This window comes from Notechis scutatus, chromosome 3 (genome assembly GCF_049901735.1).
Source record: "Notechis scutatus isolate UNSWTSFEM ecotype Mainland chromosome 3, rNotScu1.2, whole genome shotgun sequence".
Classification (NCBI taxonomy): domain Eukaryota; kingdom Metazoa; phylum Chordata; class Lepidosauria; order Squamata; family Elapidae; genus Notechis; species Notechis scutatus.
The window spans coordinates 54,402,768-54,420,134 of record NC_142011.1 but is presented as its reverse complement, the minus strand read 5'-3'; the positions used below and the strand labels follow the sequence as shown (position 1 = coordinate 54,420,134).

The 17,367-nt window shown below is 35.8% G+C and overlaps 1 protein-coding gene across 1 annotated transcript in view; it reads right to left on the bottom strand.

Moving 5' to 3' along the window:
• Positions 1-1,403: 1,403 nt before the first annotated feature.
• The window catches only part of GNAI3 (G protein subunit alpha i3), a 30,140-nt gene continuing 14,176 nt past the window's right edge, over positions 1,404-17,367 (bottom strand). The window contains exons 2-9 of the mRNA XM_026678099.2: positions 14,897-14,939; positions 12,506-12,647; positions 11,473-11,630; positions 6,554-6,682; positions 3,946-4,075; positions 3,314-3,467; positions 2,650-2,860; positions 1,404-2,554 (exon numbers count right to left, since the gene is read on the bottom strand). Coding sequence (XP_026533884.1) covers positions 2,670-2,860; positions 3,314-3,467; positions 3,946-4,075; positions 6,554-6,682; positions 11,473-11,630; positions 12,506-12,647; positions 14,897-14,939 — 947 coding nt within the window. The 3' untranslated portion in view covers positions 1,404-2,554; positions 2,650-2,669. The remainder of the gene's footprint in view (positions 2,555-2,649; positions 2,861-3,313; positions 3,468-3,945; positions 4,076-6,553; positions 6,683-11,472; positions 11,631-12,505; positions 12,648-14,896; positions 14,940-17,367) is intronic.

The following is a 17,367-nucleotide window of genomic DNA, read 5'->3' as shown; positions in this document are numbered from 1 at the left end:
GCATGCAGCTTTGAATAAATATGTAAGAGATAAAAATAAATTTGCATTAAAAAGTATGGGTGCCTGGTTGAAAAATAATTTCTTCCATTCCTCTTCACATTCCTTTTCTCCATAGACATTCCTCTTCACATTTTCTTTTCAAAAATATCTGCTGTGATTCATATGCTGTTTACAGGAACTGAAGTGGTAGCTCAATACATTATTCATTTATACAATATATTTCCCTAATTTTAATACATGTTCATGCTTGTATGAAATCGGTCTTAAACTAAGTAACTTGTAATATGATCCCATTTTATTAAAAAATGTACACGGTCACCTTAGATGGTTGATTTATTAGATTCATACATTTATGAAGTTTTCCCACTGTACACTCAGAATCCTAGTAAGGTATTTATTTATAGCATCTTATTTATGAATAGAACATTATCATGTCTTTTGCTAAAATAATTTTAATAATAGTGAAGAGACCCGGTTTGGTGTAGGAGTTAAGGCATCAGATTGGGAAACAGAGAGACTGAGTTCTAGTCATGCCGACAGGGTGACTTTGGGCTAGTCACTCACTCTCAGCCCAACCCACCTCACAGGGTTGTTATTGTGGGGAAAATTAGGAGGAGAAAGGATATTAGATATATTTATTGCCTTGAGTTATTTACCAAAATAATAAAGCAGGATATAAATAAATAGTCACAACGTATTGTTTAAAAATAGCCATTGTAATACCTTGTTTATGTGACAAATGGTAACAACTGACAATTGACTTGCCACCATTCTCAGATGTTATTATTACTGTTTGTAAAGATTATTAGTACCAATAAAATGGTATTAAATTGGTTCTGTCCTGTCAGCAATATCAATTTTACTAGTAGCTGGATTTGCCCCATTGTTTTACAATACCTTAACTCTCTTTTTCGGGAACACAGAGACTGCAGTCGAAGGAAGAAAGGGAGGGAGGGAGGGAGAAGAAAGAAAGAAATAAAAAAAGAGAAAGAAAGAAAGAAAGAAAGAAAGAAAGAAAGAAAGAAAGAAAGAAAGAAAGAAAGAAGGAAGGAAGAAGGAAGGAAGGAAGGAAGGAAGGAAGGAAGAAAGAAAGAAAGAAAGAAAGAAAGAAAGAAAGAAAGAAAGAAAGAAAGAAAGAAAGAAAGAAAGAAAGAAAGAAAGAAAGAAAGAAAGAAAGAAAGAAAGAAAGAAAGAAAACTGTTTGGTGAGGGAAAGTCTACCTGAGTATTTGGTGCAATCCAATGAATATTTGACAAAGCAAAATATAATTCTACAGTTATTTATATAAAAGTTTAGCAATAGCAAATAATCAGACTAACTAACATTTTTATTTGCAAAAATCAGAAATGCAAGTAAGAAACTAACAAGGATTTGTAGAAATGGCACCAATAAAATTAGGAACGTTTAAAGTTTTTTAACTCACCATTTTAATATTGCCAATAACTACATCATCAAGTTGAAACTGTACATGAAAATTGGGAAAGAGTCTCAGTGTAATGGTTAAGCAAAGAAATGCCCTTACTCTGCTTAATTTTCATTACAAGAAAAACAATGGCAAACAGGAACTTGGCACCACATTTACATGCTGTTGGTACATTTCCAAAATCTCTTAAGGACAAAAGGCCCTGGTAAATGCAGAACAAATTCCACTGTCTACAAAACTCCCCACTGCTTTAAGACCAAACACATACACAACAATTAAGTGGTTGATACAGTAGCCCTGTAGCAGCATATACTTTCCCCCGTCCTCCAAAGCTTGGAATTTTACAAGTCACTTTGCTAACTGGTACTCACTTCAGAAATTTCTATATAAGAATCAGATTTTTACTTGCTACACCAGCTGCATATTCAGCAAATTGGTACTCAGCATTAACCAGGCTAAATCCTCCCAACCCATAAGCCACACATTATTTGTTAAATCTGCTACAGGAAATCTACCTTTTAAGGAAGAGGAAAACCTTACAGTATAGGGTAGCAGAATGTGGATGTAGTATATATTAGAAGTAAGCCACAGCTTTAACCATAAGAATTCTAAGGCCCTTTTAAAGTAGTTGCAATACTAGCAAGTTCTGACCATACCAAGTTTTAAAAACAAAAAGGTTCCTGCTAAGAGGAATACTTTCTGCATGATCTGGTCACATTGTGTGCATAGTTAATGTTTTTTTTTTTTTTGTTTGCTTTTAAAATGTAAGATTCATTGCGAATAAAATAAAATTTAATCAATATATAGTTTGATGGAAAAACTTTAAAAATAGAGCAATGATGACTTATTAAAGAAAGCTACATTTTGAAGTTCTGGGATGAAAACTTTATAACAGCTGTACATATTTCAAATTATGCAATCCAAGTGATGCCAGGATGATAAAAAAAATCACACTTAATAATAGTTCCATTTTTGGAATCTAACTTCAGCATCTGTATCAGTAAAATATCCCTAATATAGAAGATTGTGCTAAAGAATGCAAAGGTTTTGCATGCTGTTTTCATTCCCCAGTCCTGTTCATGCTTGCAACTGTCTCACAAGGCAGCAAAGAAACAGTCCACACCCTGAAATCTAAAGAAAGAAAATTCAAAAATTAGCACAAATTCATATGACAGCCTGGCAATGCTACAGACAATCTTTGTGCAATGCTACAGTTCATAATTTACCTTTCTCTGTTTCTTTCCTTTTAGTAAAGTCCACATTCCTTCAGATTGTTTTTAATTATAACATCTGTAACAGCATCAAACACAAACTGCACATTCTTGGTGTCGGTGGCACAGGTGAAATGAGTATAAATTTCCTTGGTGTCTTTTCTTCGGTTCAGATCTTCAAACTGGCACTGAATGTATGCAGCAGCTTCTTCATACGTATTAGAACCTTAAAAAATGATACCAAACATAAGAGCAGGTCTAATGAATTACATCAAAATCTTATCTAGTCCATCACTTTACTTCCCACAGTGCCCAACCACTTTATCCTGGAAAGTAAGACACACAATGACTAACTTTGCTGTTGTTATTTCCCGAAGATGATATTCAGAGGAATGCACCATCATGGTTCATATGGAATTCTTTCACCACTTTTAATGACTTTCCAAAAGACCCCTCCCCCAAAATAACTTTTTTTCATTGCTGTTGCAACCCTGAACCATCATTCAATGTTGTAAGTCAAAAACTACCTGTATTCTTTTTTTCTTTTCCATATCTTTTACTCTATTATTTCATCTTTTAATTTAATTTTTATTCTTGTAATTATAATCTTTAATGAAATTGCTATAATACACACACACACATCTGTTGATCTTCTGTTTTGCCTTAATAAAAATCTCACCTGGATACTCTGGATAGCAAATTGTTAGTGGACTCCTCCGTATCTTTTCCTCAAACAAATCCTTCTTGTTCAGGAAAAGAATGATCGATGTATCAGTGAACCACTTGTTGTTACAAATGCTGTCAAAGAGTTTCATGCTCTCATGCATTCGATTCTGAATAGAAAAAACGCTAATGAAAGACAGCATTGACACTTCATATAATTAACAACCCCAACCAAATTACTAGTGCACATTTTGTCAAAAGAAATCCCAAAATTAAAAGTACAACCATCCCTTCAAACATGCTAAATAATGTCTACATTTTTGCAAAAAGCCTCTGAAATATCACATTTTTGCGATTTTGTCAGAAACCATTTTTCCCATTTCAAATCATGCATGCAAATTTAAATGTTCACACTCAATTATGAAGAAGGAATTTTACTCTCCATAACCTCTCATCTTTGAATACATTCACTGCACAAATTGTGAGAATGCCGACAAGAAAAGCTTTCCCCCATGCTCTACTGAAATATTACCATTTGTAATGTTCAAGGAATAACAATAGCAAAACGTTTGATTAAGTTCTATTGTTCAAAGTTTAAAGTGAATTTCTGTCGCAGTCCACATTATTCAGAACTCTACAGCAACATACCATTTCTTCATCCTCAGCAAGGACAAGGTCATAATCACTGAGAGCCACGCAGAATATAATTGCTGTTACTCCTTCAAAGCAATGGATCCATTTCTTACGTTCTGAACGCTGACCACCAACGTCAAACATCCTGACAGAAAAATAAGGACTTGAAGATTCATTTTAGCAAAACTAAATTCATCTGTTTAGTTATCACACAGATACACATGCGCAACAGGTTTTTTTTTAATAAGTTGTAAATGACTTTGCCAGCCCTGAGACCTAAATGCTAAAGTTCATTAAAATAGCCACTGCTGTAATATTATTTTACCACAAAAATTATAAAAGGCTTTTCATAACTTCTGTCTGAATCTGTACACATTACTTTAGGTACCATTGGCTATTTTGATGCTATTTTTGCTTTGTTTATACTTTGTGGTATACTATCCAGAGTTATATGCTTGGGGCAACTAGCAAAAAAACAAAAAACCCAAAGCTGAGATTAATCATCAAATGCTAAATCATTATTTTTCATTTAGTGCTATAAAGGAGGGGGGCTATGATATAAAAATAGGATGAGGGAAATATAATTATGTCATTCTAAAAAACTCTGATACAAACCATACCCCTTTAAGCCCTCTTTCCTCTAGGCTTGGCTCAAGCTTTTGTAACATTTTGAGGCCTTATCATAAACAGGGTATACTACACAAATAAAATAGTTCAGCCTTTTGTTCCAAAGTGCTGAGGGCAGAACCAGCAAACAGCTGGTAGTGAAGAAATAATACTGACTGGCACTGCTTTACCACTTGACATTGCGGAGCTGGCGATTGAAATATCTAGGCCTCCCACGAAAAAGCCACATGTGGGCTTTCACCCGAGATGGATTATGCCAAAAGAACTCGCCCCTCATTCAAAAGAGAGAAAGAAAAAAATAAAATAAAAACTACGGGTAATGGAAGAAGAGCTTTGCTGCTTTTCAGCGGAACAGGCCGAAGAGATTTTGCAGTACACAAATTATGCTGCATTATGTTGTTTTCAGTACATATATTTCATAAATTCTGTCTTGCTCATCTTTGATGCAAGATTATTATCTCATTATACACAAGGGGTACACAAGGGTAACAAAGGCTCAGCCAACAGTGATTTTTTCCACAACTGATTTATGTACAGGGAATCCTTGACTTACAATCACAGCTGGCACCAGGACCTCCACTGCTAAGTGATGCAGTTATTAACGGAGTCAAGCCCATTTTTACAACCTTTTGTTGCCGCCGCTAAGTGAATCACCACGGTTAAGTGAATCATGCAGTTATTAAGTGAATCCGGCTTCTCCCATTGACTTAGCTTGTCGGAAGCCCCCTGGGAAGGCCGTCAATGGAAATCACACAAACTGAGACACTGGAACCATTGTAAATACTGCCAGTTGCCAAGCATCAAAATGTTGATCACATAACCATGGGGATGTTGCAATGGTCATGTCCCTTTTTTCAGTGCTGCCATAATTCAAACATTCATTAAACAAATGGTTGTAAGTCGAGGACTCCCTATACAATTTCAAGCCCCAAATCCATCTTACCCCATCCCAATTTCTTTAGACTTTATTACAGCTTTAAAATTGAATGATGGGGACCTCTTTGGCTTTAATAGAACCATAAGCTGGCATGAAAAGATGACTGTGGGCTATTCAGCCAAAGGAATACTACTTAGGCCTAACTAAACGACACTGGGAAGAGTGGCACCCTAACAAGTGAGCGTGCCCTACAGTTTCATTATTTGATTCGTAGACTATCTAACACTTTGGAGCTCCATGAACTGTGAAAGCAAAGGATTTTTTTATCCCACCATGAAGCCTGATGGCATTGTGCACCAGGAATAATCTGAATTTCTTGTTGTTCTCATTCATGCTGCATTTTGCTGTAATTTACAAATCAGATACGGTAGTAGCAGAGCCAAGATGTTTGAAAAGTATACAAAAAGAAAACTTCACAAGTCCTATAGGGATCAATCAGTAGACAAGGTGGCAAACTACATGGAGGTACATGGTTAATATGTCATCCAGTCATGACATAATTAAGTGTATCACAGTGGAAAATAACACAGCCCCATTCTACATCAAACACTATTAATGATAAGCATTTAAACAATTATGCATGCTCCTTGCCAATGTTCTGTACTATTGACTGGTTAATGCCATGTCTATTGTTTTGCTAAGAAAGCCATGCATTGTTCAGAGAGCCATGTTAATTTCAACTCCCACAGCAACACCAGAAAATAAATGCATGGCAAATTATAAAGTCTCTATGTGGGGCTTTTATATTTTACACTTCCAATCAACAATATAAAACAGAAGCCAGTATACCATTAGTATACATGCTCCTGTGAAGCAAGGATTCAGTACCTGTGTTTGTGATCCCAACATAAAAGCAGCTGAAAAGAATGAAACAATGAAAATAAAAAAGCGTCCTGTATCAAGAATCACTAGCAAAAGAATGGGGAAGATACTACATCATGTGAGCCAACGTAAAAAAAACCTGTACCAAAAGTACAGAAGAGCCATGTATTTTACACCAAGAAATTAAGGTTTAAGAGTATACATAAATGACAACTTGCAACTCTTAATGCTGCTTACTTGAAGTATAAGTCCTTGAAGGTGAAATGTGTTTCTACAATGCCTGTTGTTTTCACTCTGGTTCGTAGGACATCTTGTTGAGTTGGAATGTAGCTCTGCTGAGATATTCTGTCCAAATCATTTAGGTAGCTAAAAAAGAATGGAAATGAGGAGGGGACAAGAAAAGGGAAGAAAAGATTCAGGAACTAATTCTCTAATTGAGTACTGAAATTGAAACTGGTACAAACAGAACACGTTCTTTAATTCTATGATTAAGCTATGGCTTAGTTCAAACTTCTAATTTAAACTAGAATCAATGGTCGCATTTTAGGTTCTTATAGAAATCTGCTTTAAAATATAATTTATAAATCAGGAGTCCAATACTTCCAATACTTCACCCAAAACCCCACTGAAGATGTTACCTAGTTAGATAATGAAATGTCTGGGAGCTAAACAGCCAGCTCGAAGAACAGATCGCTGCCAAAACCTACAGCCCAAGCTATGAATATTCTCAACAATGTCCAATACTTTCCAGAACCCATACTCTATTTTTAAAGAAATTAGGATCTAGTACTCCTTGTATCAATGTAGTTCCTAATTTTATTATTACTTAGATCAGAGAGAATCAGCTAGCTGTAGCTGTTGTTGGATTCCAACTCTCATTCCTCTAAGCAACATGGGCAATGGGAGTTGTAGTATAACAATATTCCTATGTTTATCGGTTGCCTATTTGTAAGTTAAAAACAAAAAATAAACTTACCTTTGTACTCTTTAAAACAAGTACATTCATGGTGTCATACAAAAATAATTATATCCCACAGATATCTCAATTTGTCCCCATATTAACTTACAAGAGGAAGCCATCTGTATTCCAAGTTCCAATGTTCAGTGGGAAAGTCTTTGTCATAACAGACATTAAGAATATTCTTCTTCTATCTAAATGTTCAGTATTTTCCTCTATATTGTTGAGATGCTTCCAGTTTACCCTTTTTTTACATTTTTCACTTTTTTCCTACTTTCTCTCCTGGCTTGTTGCTTTCCTCTTTTTCTTATTTCCTCTTATCTTAAACTCTTACATATGAGATAAAGAATCTTACATTCAGTTATTCGCAAATAGTTACAAGTTATTGTAAAAAATGTAGTGAGAAAAAATGGACAATTACTTCTAAGTGGGCAAAGGGAAGAACAACATGCACAAACTGAAAATGCAATCCTGCCAATCTCCTATTATAAACACTATACACAGCCATAGTTACGTACCACTGCCTGAGTTGGCGAAAGAAATTTCACAGAAATCAAGAGCTGGGTGCAATGCAGTGTTTAAGAACACAAAAGATGAACAAAATCCTTTCTTAAAATCTCACTAAGACCCAATTTATGTAGGAAGCTTTAAGAAGTCTCAAATAGACCCACATAATAGCCTATATTACAGTTATATTTCTAACTTTTAGGATTACCAAATACATATATAAATTTCTTAGAAAATGTAAAATAAAAACAGTATGAATATCAAATATGTGAGCATTGGGTGTTAATATAAGGACCATTTACAAAGACAAGTTTACAGATCATTCTAAAGATGCCTTAAAGAATGGACAGATTCCTGTCTGACCAAAGATTGTAGATCAATTGTTAGAATTCAATGCATTTGCTTAATGACTGTGGATTTGTTTAATGACCAGGTGACTCACTTGCTGACCTCTGCAAACAAATGTCATAAAACTGGGCCAGTTGGCCCACTTAATGACCTGTATTACTGACATATTTAGTTCCCTGACACTAATGAAATTACTGGTTTCATTCATGAAGTTGCACATGATAAATGATCACTATTATACTGTAAAGTTTGAGAATTTCTATATTAATCTTTTAATGTGCAATTCATAATGGAAATATTATTCTTTTGTTTTATATTTAAATCAGAATGGTCCATTTTAACAAAAAAGGCTTGGAAGAAAACCACAGTTCTCTAGTAATGCAAATATTCTAGAAAATGTGGGGTGAAAATGTGACTTTACTACTGTAGTCACAGTGAAACTCATTCCAACCAGTTCCTTTTGTCCATCCATTCTTTGATCACACTGGTATGTGCACATAACAGAAAGCCAGAATATCCGTCTATTTATGCCTTCCTCTATCTTTCTATATACAGTGGTTGATGATCAATGCAAAGTCAGGAGTTCTTCTAAAAATACCTTCCTTTATGCCATTTGAAAACAGATTCTGAAGAGGGAAAAGTAGTGTATACAGCATCCACCATCATTATAATGAATAAAGCTCCAACCAAAGTGCTCAAGGAAAAAATATTCTACATATTAAATCTCCCTTAGCTGATTCCATGATAACTTTAAAAGAAATTTTTTAATCAATTCTACAATAGCAAAAACAATACACTATGACTGAAAGAATTTGGAAATTTCAGAATTCAATTTAAGGATATATATTTAGACATATAAAATATATACAGGCATATTCCTAATTCTGATTGTTGTCAGAATAAAATAAAGGAGGGATATGATAGAAGAAAGGCTGGGACAAGTAGTAGGCTAAGTATACATAGGTTCAAGTATAACTAACTTATTGCAATTCACCCAGTAATATGAATCATATAATTAATTCTTAACAGGAATACTTTTTGTCACTGCTAGGTTGCAGTTTCACAAGCAACAAAGATCAAAATATAATAGCATGATGCATAATTTGAACTATATCTGAAGAGAACCCAAGTTTCTGAAATCTAACCCCAACTGCCATTGGATCATTCCAGCTTATTTGTATGAGTCTAGATTTCAGAAAAAATGTCAATAATTCCCAGCACTGCACTTTGATAATGAAATCTTTCCCCACTGTTTTTTTAGTCTTTTAAATCAGTAAGGAAATTTTAAACTAACTCAGTATAACTGTCTCATGGTTGAGACATATTCTTAATTATAAATTTGATATTACCTAATTCCATATAGGCAGGGCAGAGTACACTGACTTCCACTAAAAAACAATAATCTCTTGTTAAACAATACTAGAATAGTTACATCATTCACATTTAATACTCTGGCTTCTATTAGAAAGAATACACTGACTTGGGCATTAAAAGAAAATAGCATACTGTCCTGCTTGAAGACTCAATAACAGACAAGCAAGCTGACAATTTAACCAAAGTTCATGCCTGACAAGGTCTGAAACAAATTGCTGGCATAAAAATGCAAGAACTACCCCAAGTTCCAAGGACCACATAGAGCTGAAATTTAATCACAAGGGTCTGTGAATTGTTTCAATATATATTTTCTTTACTGTATATAGCAGAGCTATCAGTTTAGAGCAGGTAAAAGTTTTCAGAAGCAAAACTGGCATATCAACTTTTTTGACCATCATGTTTCACATCCTGGAGAATCACAGTACTAATAAAACCTTTTGTTGACTTCAATTTAGAGAAATTATAGATCCTGAAACTCTACAAAAAAAACTTGGTAAAGTAACTGGAACTTGTGCAAACCATTCTTTCAAAAAAGATAAAAATCCCTGACAGCCTACACCCCATTTACAGCAGCTTCAAAAAAAGAGTACAGCAAGGTGCAATCCAAAACATTCCTAATGGTCCTAGTTAGCTTCATACCATGTTATAGGAGTTCCTTCTTCCAACTAAATGAATGTGAAGTCATAAAAGAGGTAGAGGTACTGCAGGACCAGTCGTGATATTCAACCGGTTCTGCCCGGTTCTGCCCGGTTCTGGAGAGCCGGTAGGAGTGATGAGCAGCAGAGACCGGTTCTCTCCACTGTTCTTCTGGCTCTGCTGTTGGGCCCACCCGGGCTCCCATACTCACCTTTATCTGAATTTGAAGCGGAGCTGCTTTGCGCGGCACGGAATAGTGCCGCGCGGCAGCTGCTGAAGCAACCGGCATCATGCAGGCTTGCAGGAGGTGAGTTAGAATGCCTCTGCGTCTGCGCAAACGCCTCTGTGCCTGCACAAAGTGCGCATTTAGGGCGTGCATGCATATGCGCCCACCAAGCCACGCCCATCAAGCCTGTGGCAACAATATTTGAATCCCACCACTGTGCAGGACCATTGTTAGATACACCCAGAAGAGCCTGTAGGCTTGATGGCCTCCTTTCTTCTCGCACTTTCCTTCCTTCAAAAGGATCCCTTGGAAATTAAAGAGGGAAGAAGAGTGTTTGCTTCCACTAGGGGAGGGAATTTGGGACAATTCACAATTATCTTTAACTGTCAGCTATGTCAGTTTGGTTCATTTTTTAACATAGCTCCTTATCCTTTTTCTATTTTTATGGGTTTTAAACTCTTGCTTAGAAATGCTTCTTCAATGACAAAAATAATTAAAATTGTATCCTGGTATCTTAGCAACACAATTATTATGGCATAAACATAAACACTTATCCTATGTAAACAAGGTACCTTACTGTGGATTTCCCCCATTTCGGCCAAGAAAATAGGATGATGTACAATATGGAAGATGGCAAGTTTAGCAAGAGGAAGAGGGAAGAATCAGTATCACTTTGCTCTGTTGTGCACTTCAGTTCCAATAGGAAGATTCCAAAATTGCAATTAAAGACCAGATTTCCTAATGTCCTTTATAGCAGATGATAAAAGAGTGAATGTTGTTAGACTTGCCAGTTCAGCCCTTTCATGTGACCCACATAACTTGCTTTGATCAACTAAACACAATCCAGGGAATCTTCAAAGCCAAGCCTCCACCAACTGTCCATTTATTAAACAATTTTCCTGAAAAGAATTTTTATATCCTCACACAGAGAGATTTCCCATAGCCTGTTGAGAAATATCACAACAATTCTTTAGAGGTATTCCTTCATGTCATGATAATTCTGCAAAATAAATAGTAGTTTTCAGATTATAAAAAAATATTTATGAGACATTAAGAGCATGAGGTGATCAATTCAGCTACTTAAAATCTATTAGAAAGTTTTCTTACTAGGATGCCGAATCATTAAGCTGGTATTCCCTTGATCTGCTGTAACATGCTTGAACTCCAGGATCTCTCCATAGCCGTTTTATCACTCCTGCTAATTCGGGAGTCATAACTCCTTCCTCTGCACTTCCAGCCAGTACAAACAACTGGCGGGCATCATCCTGCAAATAAAATAGCTTAAATACTGATATTCAATGGCGTAATATGCTACTGAACTACCAGCATCAGAAAAACTTTTTAGGTAAAATATAAAACCATGGGAAATATTATCTACTATCTACCAAAAATGGCTTTTATCTTTTTCTCTGTAACATTTCCCATGGGAATAACCAAGTAATACTAGAGAACTGAGGCATAAATTTTATATAACAGGATTAGAACCACCAAGAAAATGGTAGTTGTAATGAACTATAGTTCCATCCAACTCCTGGCAAGCAAGGTCCTTCAAGTTACTATTCAAGTACAAAATTGTCACAATCTATTATTGTTGTGATACTTTAAAAAGGAACCCTCTCTTATACAAAAAGTGATTCAATGTCTCTGGAGTGTGTTTTCTTGCCAATGTGCAAAAAGACACATTGCCAGAAGTTATATAACTGACAAATATTATAGAAGCACTGTATATGGACTACCCAGGAAATTAAGATAGCTTATAAACACAGTAATATAAGGACAATTAAAACAATATTAACAACAGATTAAGAAACACACCAGAATACAAAAAGTTCATTTAAAATGTGCAAATAAATTAAAGTTTTTCCTAACACCAGCAAGAAAGTAGGTATTATGTTTCCAAGGGTATAACATTCCTTACACAGGAACAATAATGAAAAGGTCTTATTTCCTTTCAACACTTGTCAAAAATTTCTTGGTGCATGATCACGGTCTACAATATCCTAATTTCTCCCAAGAAAATTATAACAACTGCAACTAAATTTTCAAAGCAGATTATTGTGTGTTATATCAGGTGCCTGCCAAAACTGTTGTTTTTTTTTAGCACGCTAATATTGTATATAAAACAATTATCTATACTCACAGCTCTGGCAACTTCCCCAAAGTCAATCTTTAGTCTTCCCATTGCTCTTATTATTGCAATGATCGATTGAATTGTATTGCTGTAGACAACTACTTTATACTGCTTGCATTCTTCCTCTGAGTAGCCATCCTCATGAATGATTCTATAGAAAAACAAGGAAGTAAGCATGGAGTATAGATAATCCTTGACTTATGACCAGTCACTTAATAACCATTGAAAGTTATGATGTACTCAAAAAAATCTACTTATGACAATCCTCAAAGTAATGATCTTTCCTGTGGTCATTTGATTTGCATTTTGGGTGCTTGGCAGTTGAATAAATTTGGATTCAGACTTATGATCCTGTGATTGATTGAATCTATCTATCTGTCTGTCTGTCTGTCTGTCTGTCTGTCTGTCTGTCTGTCTGTCTATGGCAGGGGTCTCAAACTCAATTTACCTGGGGGCCGCTGGAGGCAGAGTCTGGGTGAGGCTGGGCCGCATAAGGGATTCCACAAAAAACGTTGTTAAAAAAATATCCTCAAATGTCATCAACAGTTAATGACTTCTCCAATACATGAACTGTCCTGAACACATGAATGGAACATTGAATGAAGATCATGAACAGTTCCTCAGAACATGGCTTCTCCAGCTTACTCCTTGCTGCCAGAGACTTGACAACGCTTCCTCTCACATATCTGAGCCACATTTGGCTTGAGAGAGGAGGCACTTGAGACCCTCAGTATGGCTTGAAGATGATCATCAGTAAGTCTGGACCTGTACTTGGACTTGTTAAAGTTCAGGGTGGAGAAGAAGCCATGACGAGGAACGGCGGGCGGGACTTCCTTCAGAGGTCCATTCCCCCTGCGGGCTGCACTAATATTATACTTTCATATCACGGTGGGGGCCACAGGATATCGTCCTGTGGGCCGCAATTGGCCTGCGGGCCGCGAGTTTGAGACCCCTGATCTATGGTATCTACCTATTTACATGCCTCTCACCTCGTGATGTGAGGTGGCACTGAGTGGCTTACAACATAACAAAACATGGAAATAAGAACAATTATAACATATAAAAACCAGATGAAGCAGTGATTTACTTACCATCACTTGATTTGCTTAATTATTATGGTGTCTTGTGATGACCATCATAAAAAGGCACAAAATTGAGTCCAATCATGAAGTGACTCAATTTATGACCACAATGGCTTACAACTAAAACTCCAGACTCAATTGTGGTTCTAAGCTGAAGACTACTTCTAGGAAACTTCCATTTATCCATAAATCCCAAAGTGATTATAACAGTCATTTTTGAATATCTTAATCTACACCTCATGGGATAGCCATATGGTATGTGTTTTGACCCTACAGTTTCAACCATCCTTACTAGCATGTTGCCTGGGAATCACAACAACGATAGACAAACATACCTGAAGAATACCAGGTTGGAGAAGATTGTTGTATGGATATTAAGAGGAAAGAACCCTCTTGATCTCTCATAGGGTTCTTGGAAAATGGTCAAATAAAATAATGACTACATCTAAACCTTTGCATCTACATGGCAGAGAGTATGGTTACCTGAGGAACTATCTATCTCCCATAATATCTGCCCAGCCAATTTGATCAAGCAGGCTTGGTGCACTTCACATTCTTTTGATTATACAATACCATTTTTCAGGACTCTTGAAATGTGTCTTCTCTACAGTATGTGACCTTTGGAATGAGTTTCTCACCACCACCACCCTCTCCACCCAGATTATTCCACTCTGGTGTTTTGAAAAGTCTTGAAGATCTGGCTTTTCACACAAGCCTTTGGTGAGGATAAGCTCACTTGGGTTGTGTGGATCTGTTTCTTTTTCATTCCTGTCCAGCTTTTGTTATATTTGCCATCTTTTTTCCTTTATTATTATCTATTCTTATGTTTTCCTTCCTTCCTTCCTTCCTTCCTTCCTTCCTTCCTTCCTTCCTTCCTTCCTTCCTTCCTTCCTTCCACTTGTGAACTGCACAAAGTCATTGGGAGTCAGATATATAAATCTTACAAATAAATGTAATACATTAGTTTGATTTCAGTTATTAAAAATGGTAGGTTTTTACTGCCCTTTTTCTGATTCAACTCATGTGACCCCTGAAAAGTTAAGGCTATCAGCCAACCAAAATTATTTGGTACATACTATGTAATAGTGAAGCTGCATCTGAAAACTAAAAAAGGGAAGGGGGCTTGCACAAACTGAACTACCTTTTGTTTACATAATAATCTCACCCAATCCAGTAATATCCCAGTAGGCATGTTTTTTTACTGTATCCATGATAGTTCGGGTACTGTATAATGGAAAAAGGGGCTCTTTCATATGTAGGCACTATGCTTCAATTCAAATGAATTGTTTTAATATCATATTTTGCATATTTTACTTACTTCATCTGCTTTACTATGGTACTTTTACCAGATTCTCCAGCACCTAAAAGGACAAAGAAAAACTGGGATTATTTTGATGTACTGTCTGAGCAAAAATGATTTTCGTCCTACTAGTTGATGGATCCAGAAGAATCAAAGCACTAGACCTAATTTAAGCAATTATACCTCTTAAGAAACAATCATAAGTAATCTACTGAGAGTTTAAGATGAAGATTCTACTTATTCTCCCACTATACAGTCATTAGACTTATGTGAATGAGTCCTGACTGGATACAGACAGGAAAATCTGAGAGAATATGATTTCAGTCAAAGGCAAAATCTATCTTTATTCGTATTTTGTGAAATGCAAAAAAAAAAGACAAAGAAAAAGACAAAACTGGCCTCTCCAGAAAAGGACACCCTTCCTCGCTGGTTTCTTATGTGCAACATAGGAGTTGGTTATGTCAACATCATGGCTAGCTAGCAATATTTTTTACTAGTTAGTAAAGGCAGTAGCAGTAAGCTCATATAGCAAGGAACAATGTCATAGATATATTTAGGGTACTCAAAAAGTGGCATTCAAATACTTGCCTACTTCCCATCCTTACCAGTTAGAAATTTAGTGTCTATAAGGATTAACCCGTAAGAGCTAATTTGATACTCATTTACCCCTTAACAAAGAACTTAAATTTGTTTCAGTGAAGCTGAATTTAAAAAAAAAGTTTGACCCAGGAGTACATATTGACTGGTCAAATTTGACTCAGAATACTAAAAGCTGTGTTAAATTTCTAGCTATTTCAACAGAACAGCATAGAATGTGTACTATTGATTAATGTAAGAAAAAGTAAAATGAAGGTTTGTGCTTGATCACCTTAAAAGAAGCTGAGAGCCGAGAAACTGAATGAAGCCCATAGCAACATTATTGGTGCCATCTTAAAAGAGCTCTGATAAGCAAAGTTGAGGAGATAAAGTGCATTTACATACTGTAACTATACAAGACAATGTCAAAACTCACGATGCCACTAAACTCTCCAATTAGCACTGGCAATATATGGAAGTGAAATTGCACTACCTAATATGATCTGTACCAATGCAGAAGCAGAACAAAATAATAATAAAATTTGCAGAGCACTTTATAAGCACCTGATACAATTTACCACTAAAGTGGGTCTTCATTTTGATTTGTGAATCTGGAATGATATGATCAAATCTTCATGGAATGAAGCCTCGTGTAAGGTTTGCACAACCCTAGTAACTACTTAATACATCACATACATACACAAAACTTTAGCATTCTCTATTGGAGTAATCGTGTTTTAAATTAAGCTGAATTTTTTTAAAAAAACCTTCCAGTTTGCATATCTCAATGCCAAACAGAGAGAATTGGAGAGCCAAATCCCTAAATATCTTTGTCAGATTGCAGATACATCTAACAAGTATTTCTTGCATGAACACAAGTTATTTATGTGTCAGATCAGCTGTGGGTTTTCAGACTCACAAGTCGTATATCTAACAAACGTACAAAATGAAAATAAGGGGGAAAATATAATAGATTTGGGTCTTAATTAATTCATTTCATGCTGATCTGAATCAACAGAAAGGAAGAAAAATCACCTTCTATGCTGCAACTGATGAAGTGAAAATACTTCTGTCGTTGATCCCTTTCTCAATCTTCCCTTAGATTTACTCTGAATATCATATACTTATATAACATATACTTAAATTGTACCATACAATATTTTTTACATTGTATATTCGTGGGTGGGTATGTTCCAAGTACCAGGATATATATACACACACAACAATATACATCTTTATAACTAGAAGTTTTTTTTAGCAAGGGATATCCACAGAATAAATTCACTTGGAATACAATTAATTACAAATATCTATTTTATTTTCTAACTGGAGTCTATATATATCTATATAAATTTCAAATACTAGAAATGTATTCAACCCTTTTATCCAGTTTTTTAAATTTTGTCTGACATCTACCTTGATAATCAGTATGACCCCCTAGGCCAGGGGTGTCCAACCTTGGCAACTTTAAGACTTGTGGACTTCAACTCCCAGAATTCCTCAGCCAGCTTTGCTCCCACCCCTTCCACTTAAGGACTCATGAGTCCTAGGATTATCTGGGATGCTATTACTAACCAACGCTCTCAAGTGACATTGTTCCTTGACCAGATCACTTGGTCATGGCAATCCCAGTTCAACTGCCATCATAATCCGAGGACTACCTATAACTAGATTAATTATTTACTGTATTTATTTAGAACATTTATATGGTCACCCATCTTATAACCAATTCTGGGCACCTCCCAATCAATTTATTGGAGTTATTAGACTATCAGGTTAACCTTGGGTAGACTTTTTTTTTGTGGGGGGGGATCTGTTGTCTAATTCAAATCATGTCAACGAGTGTTTTTGCTATCCAGAAATATTGCAAATTTGACTCCCAGGCTATTTTCAATCTCTCTGAAACTGGTCAA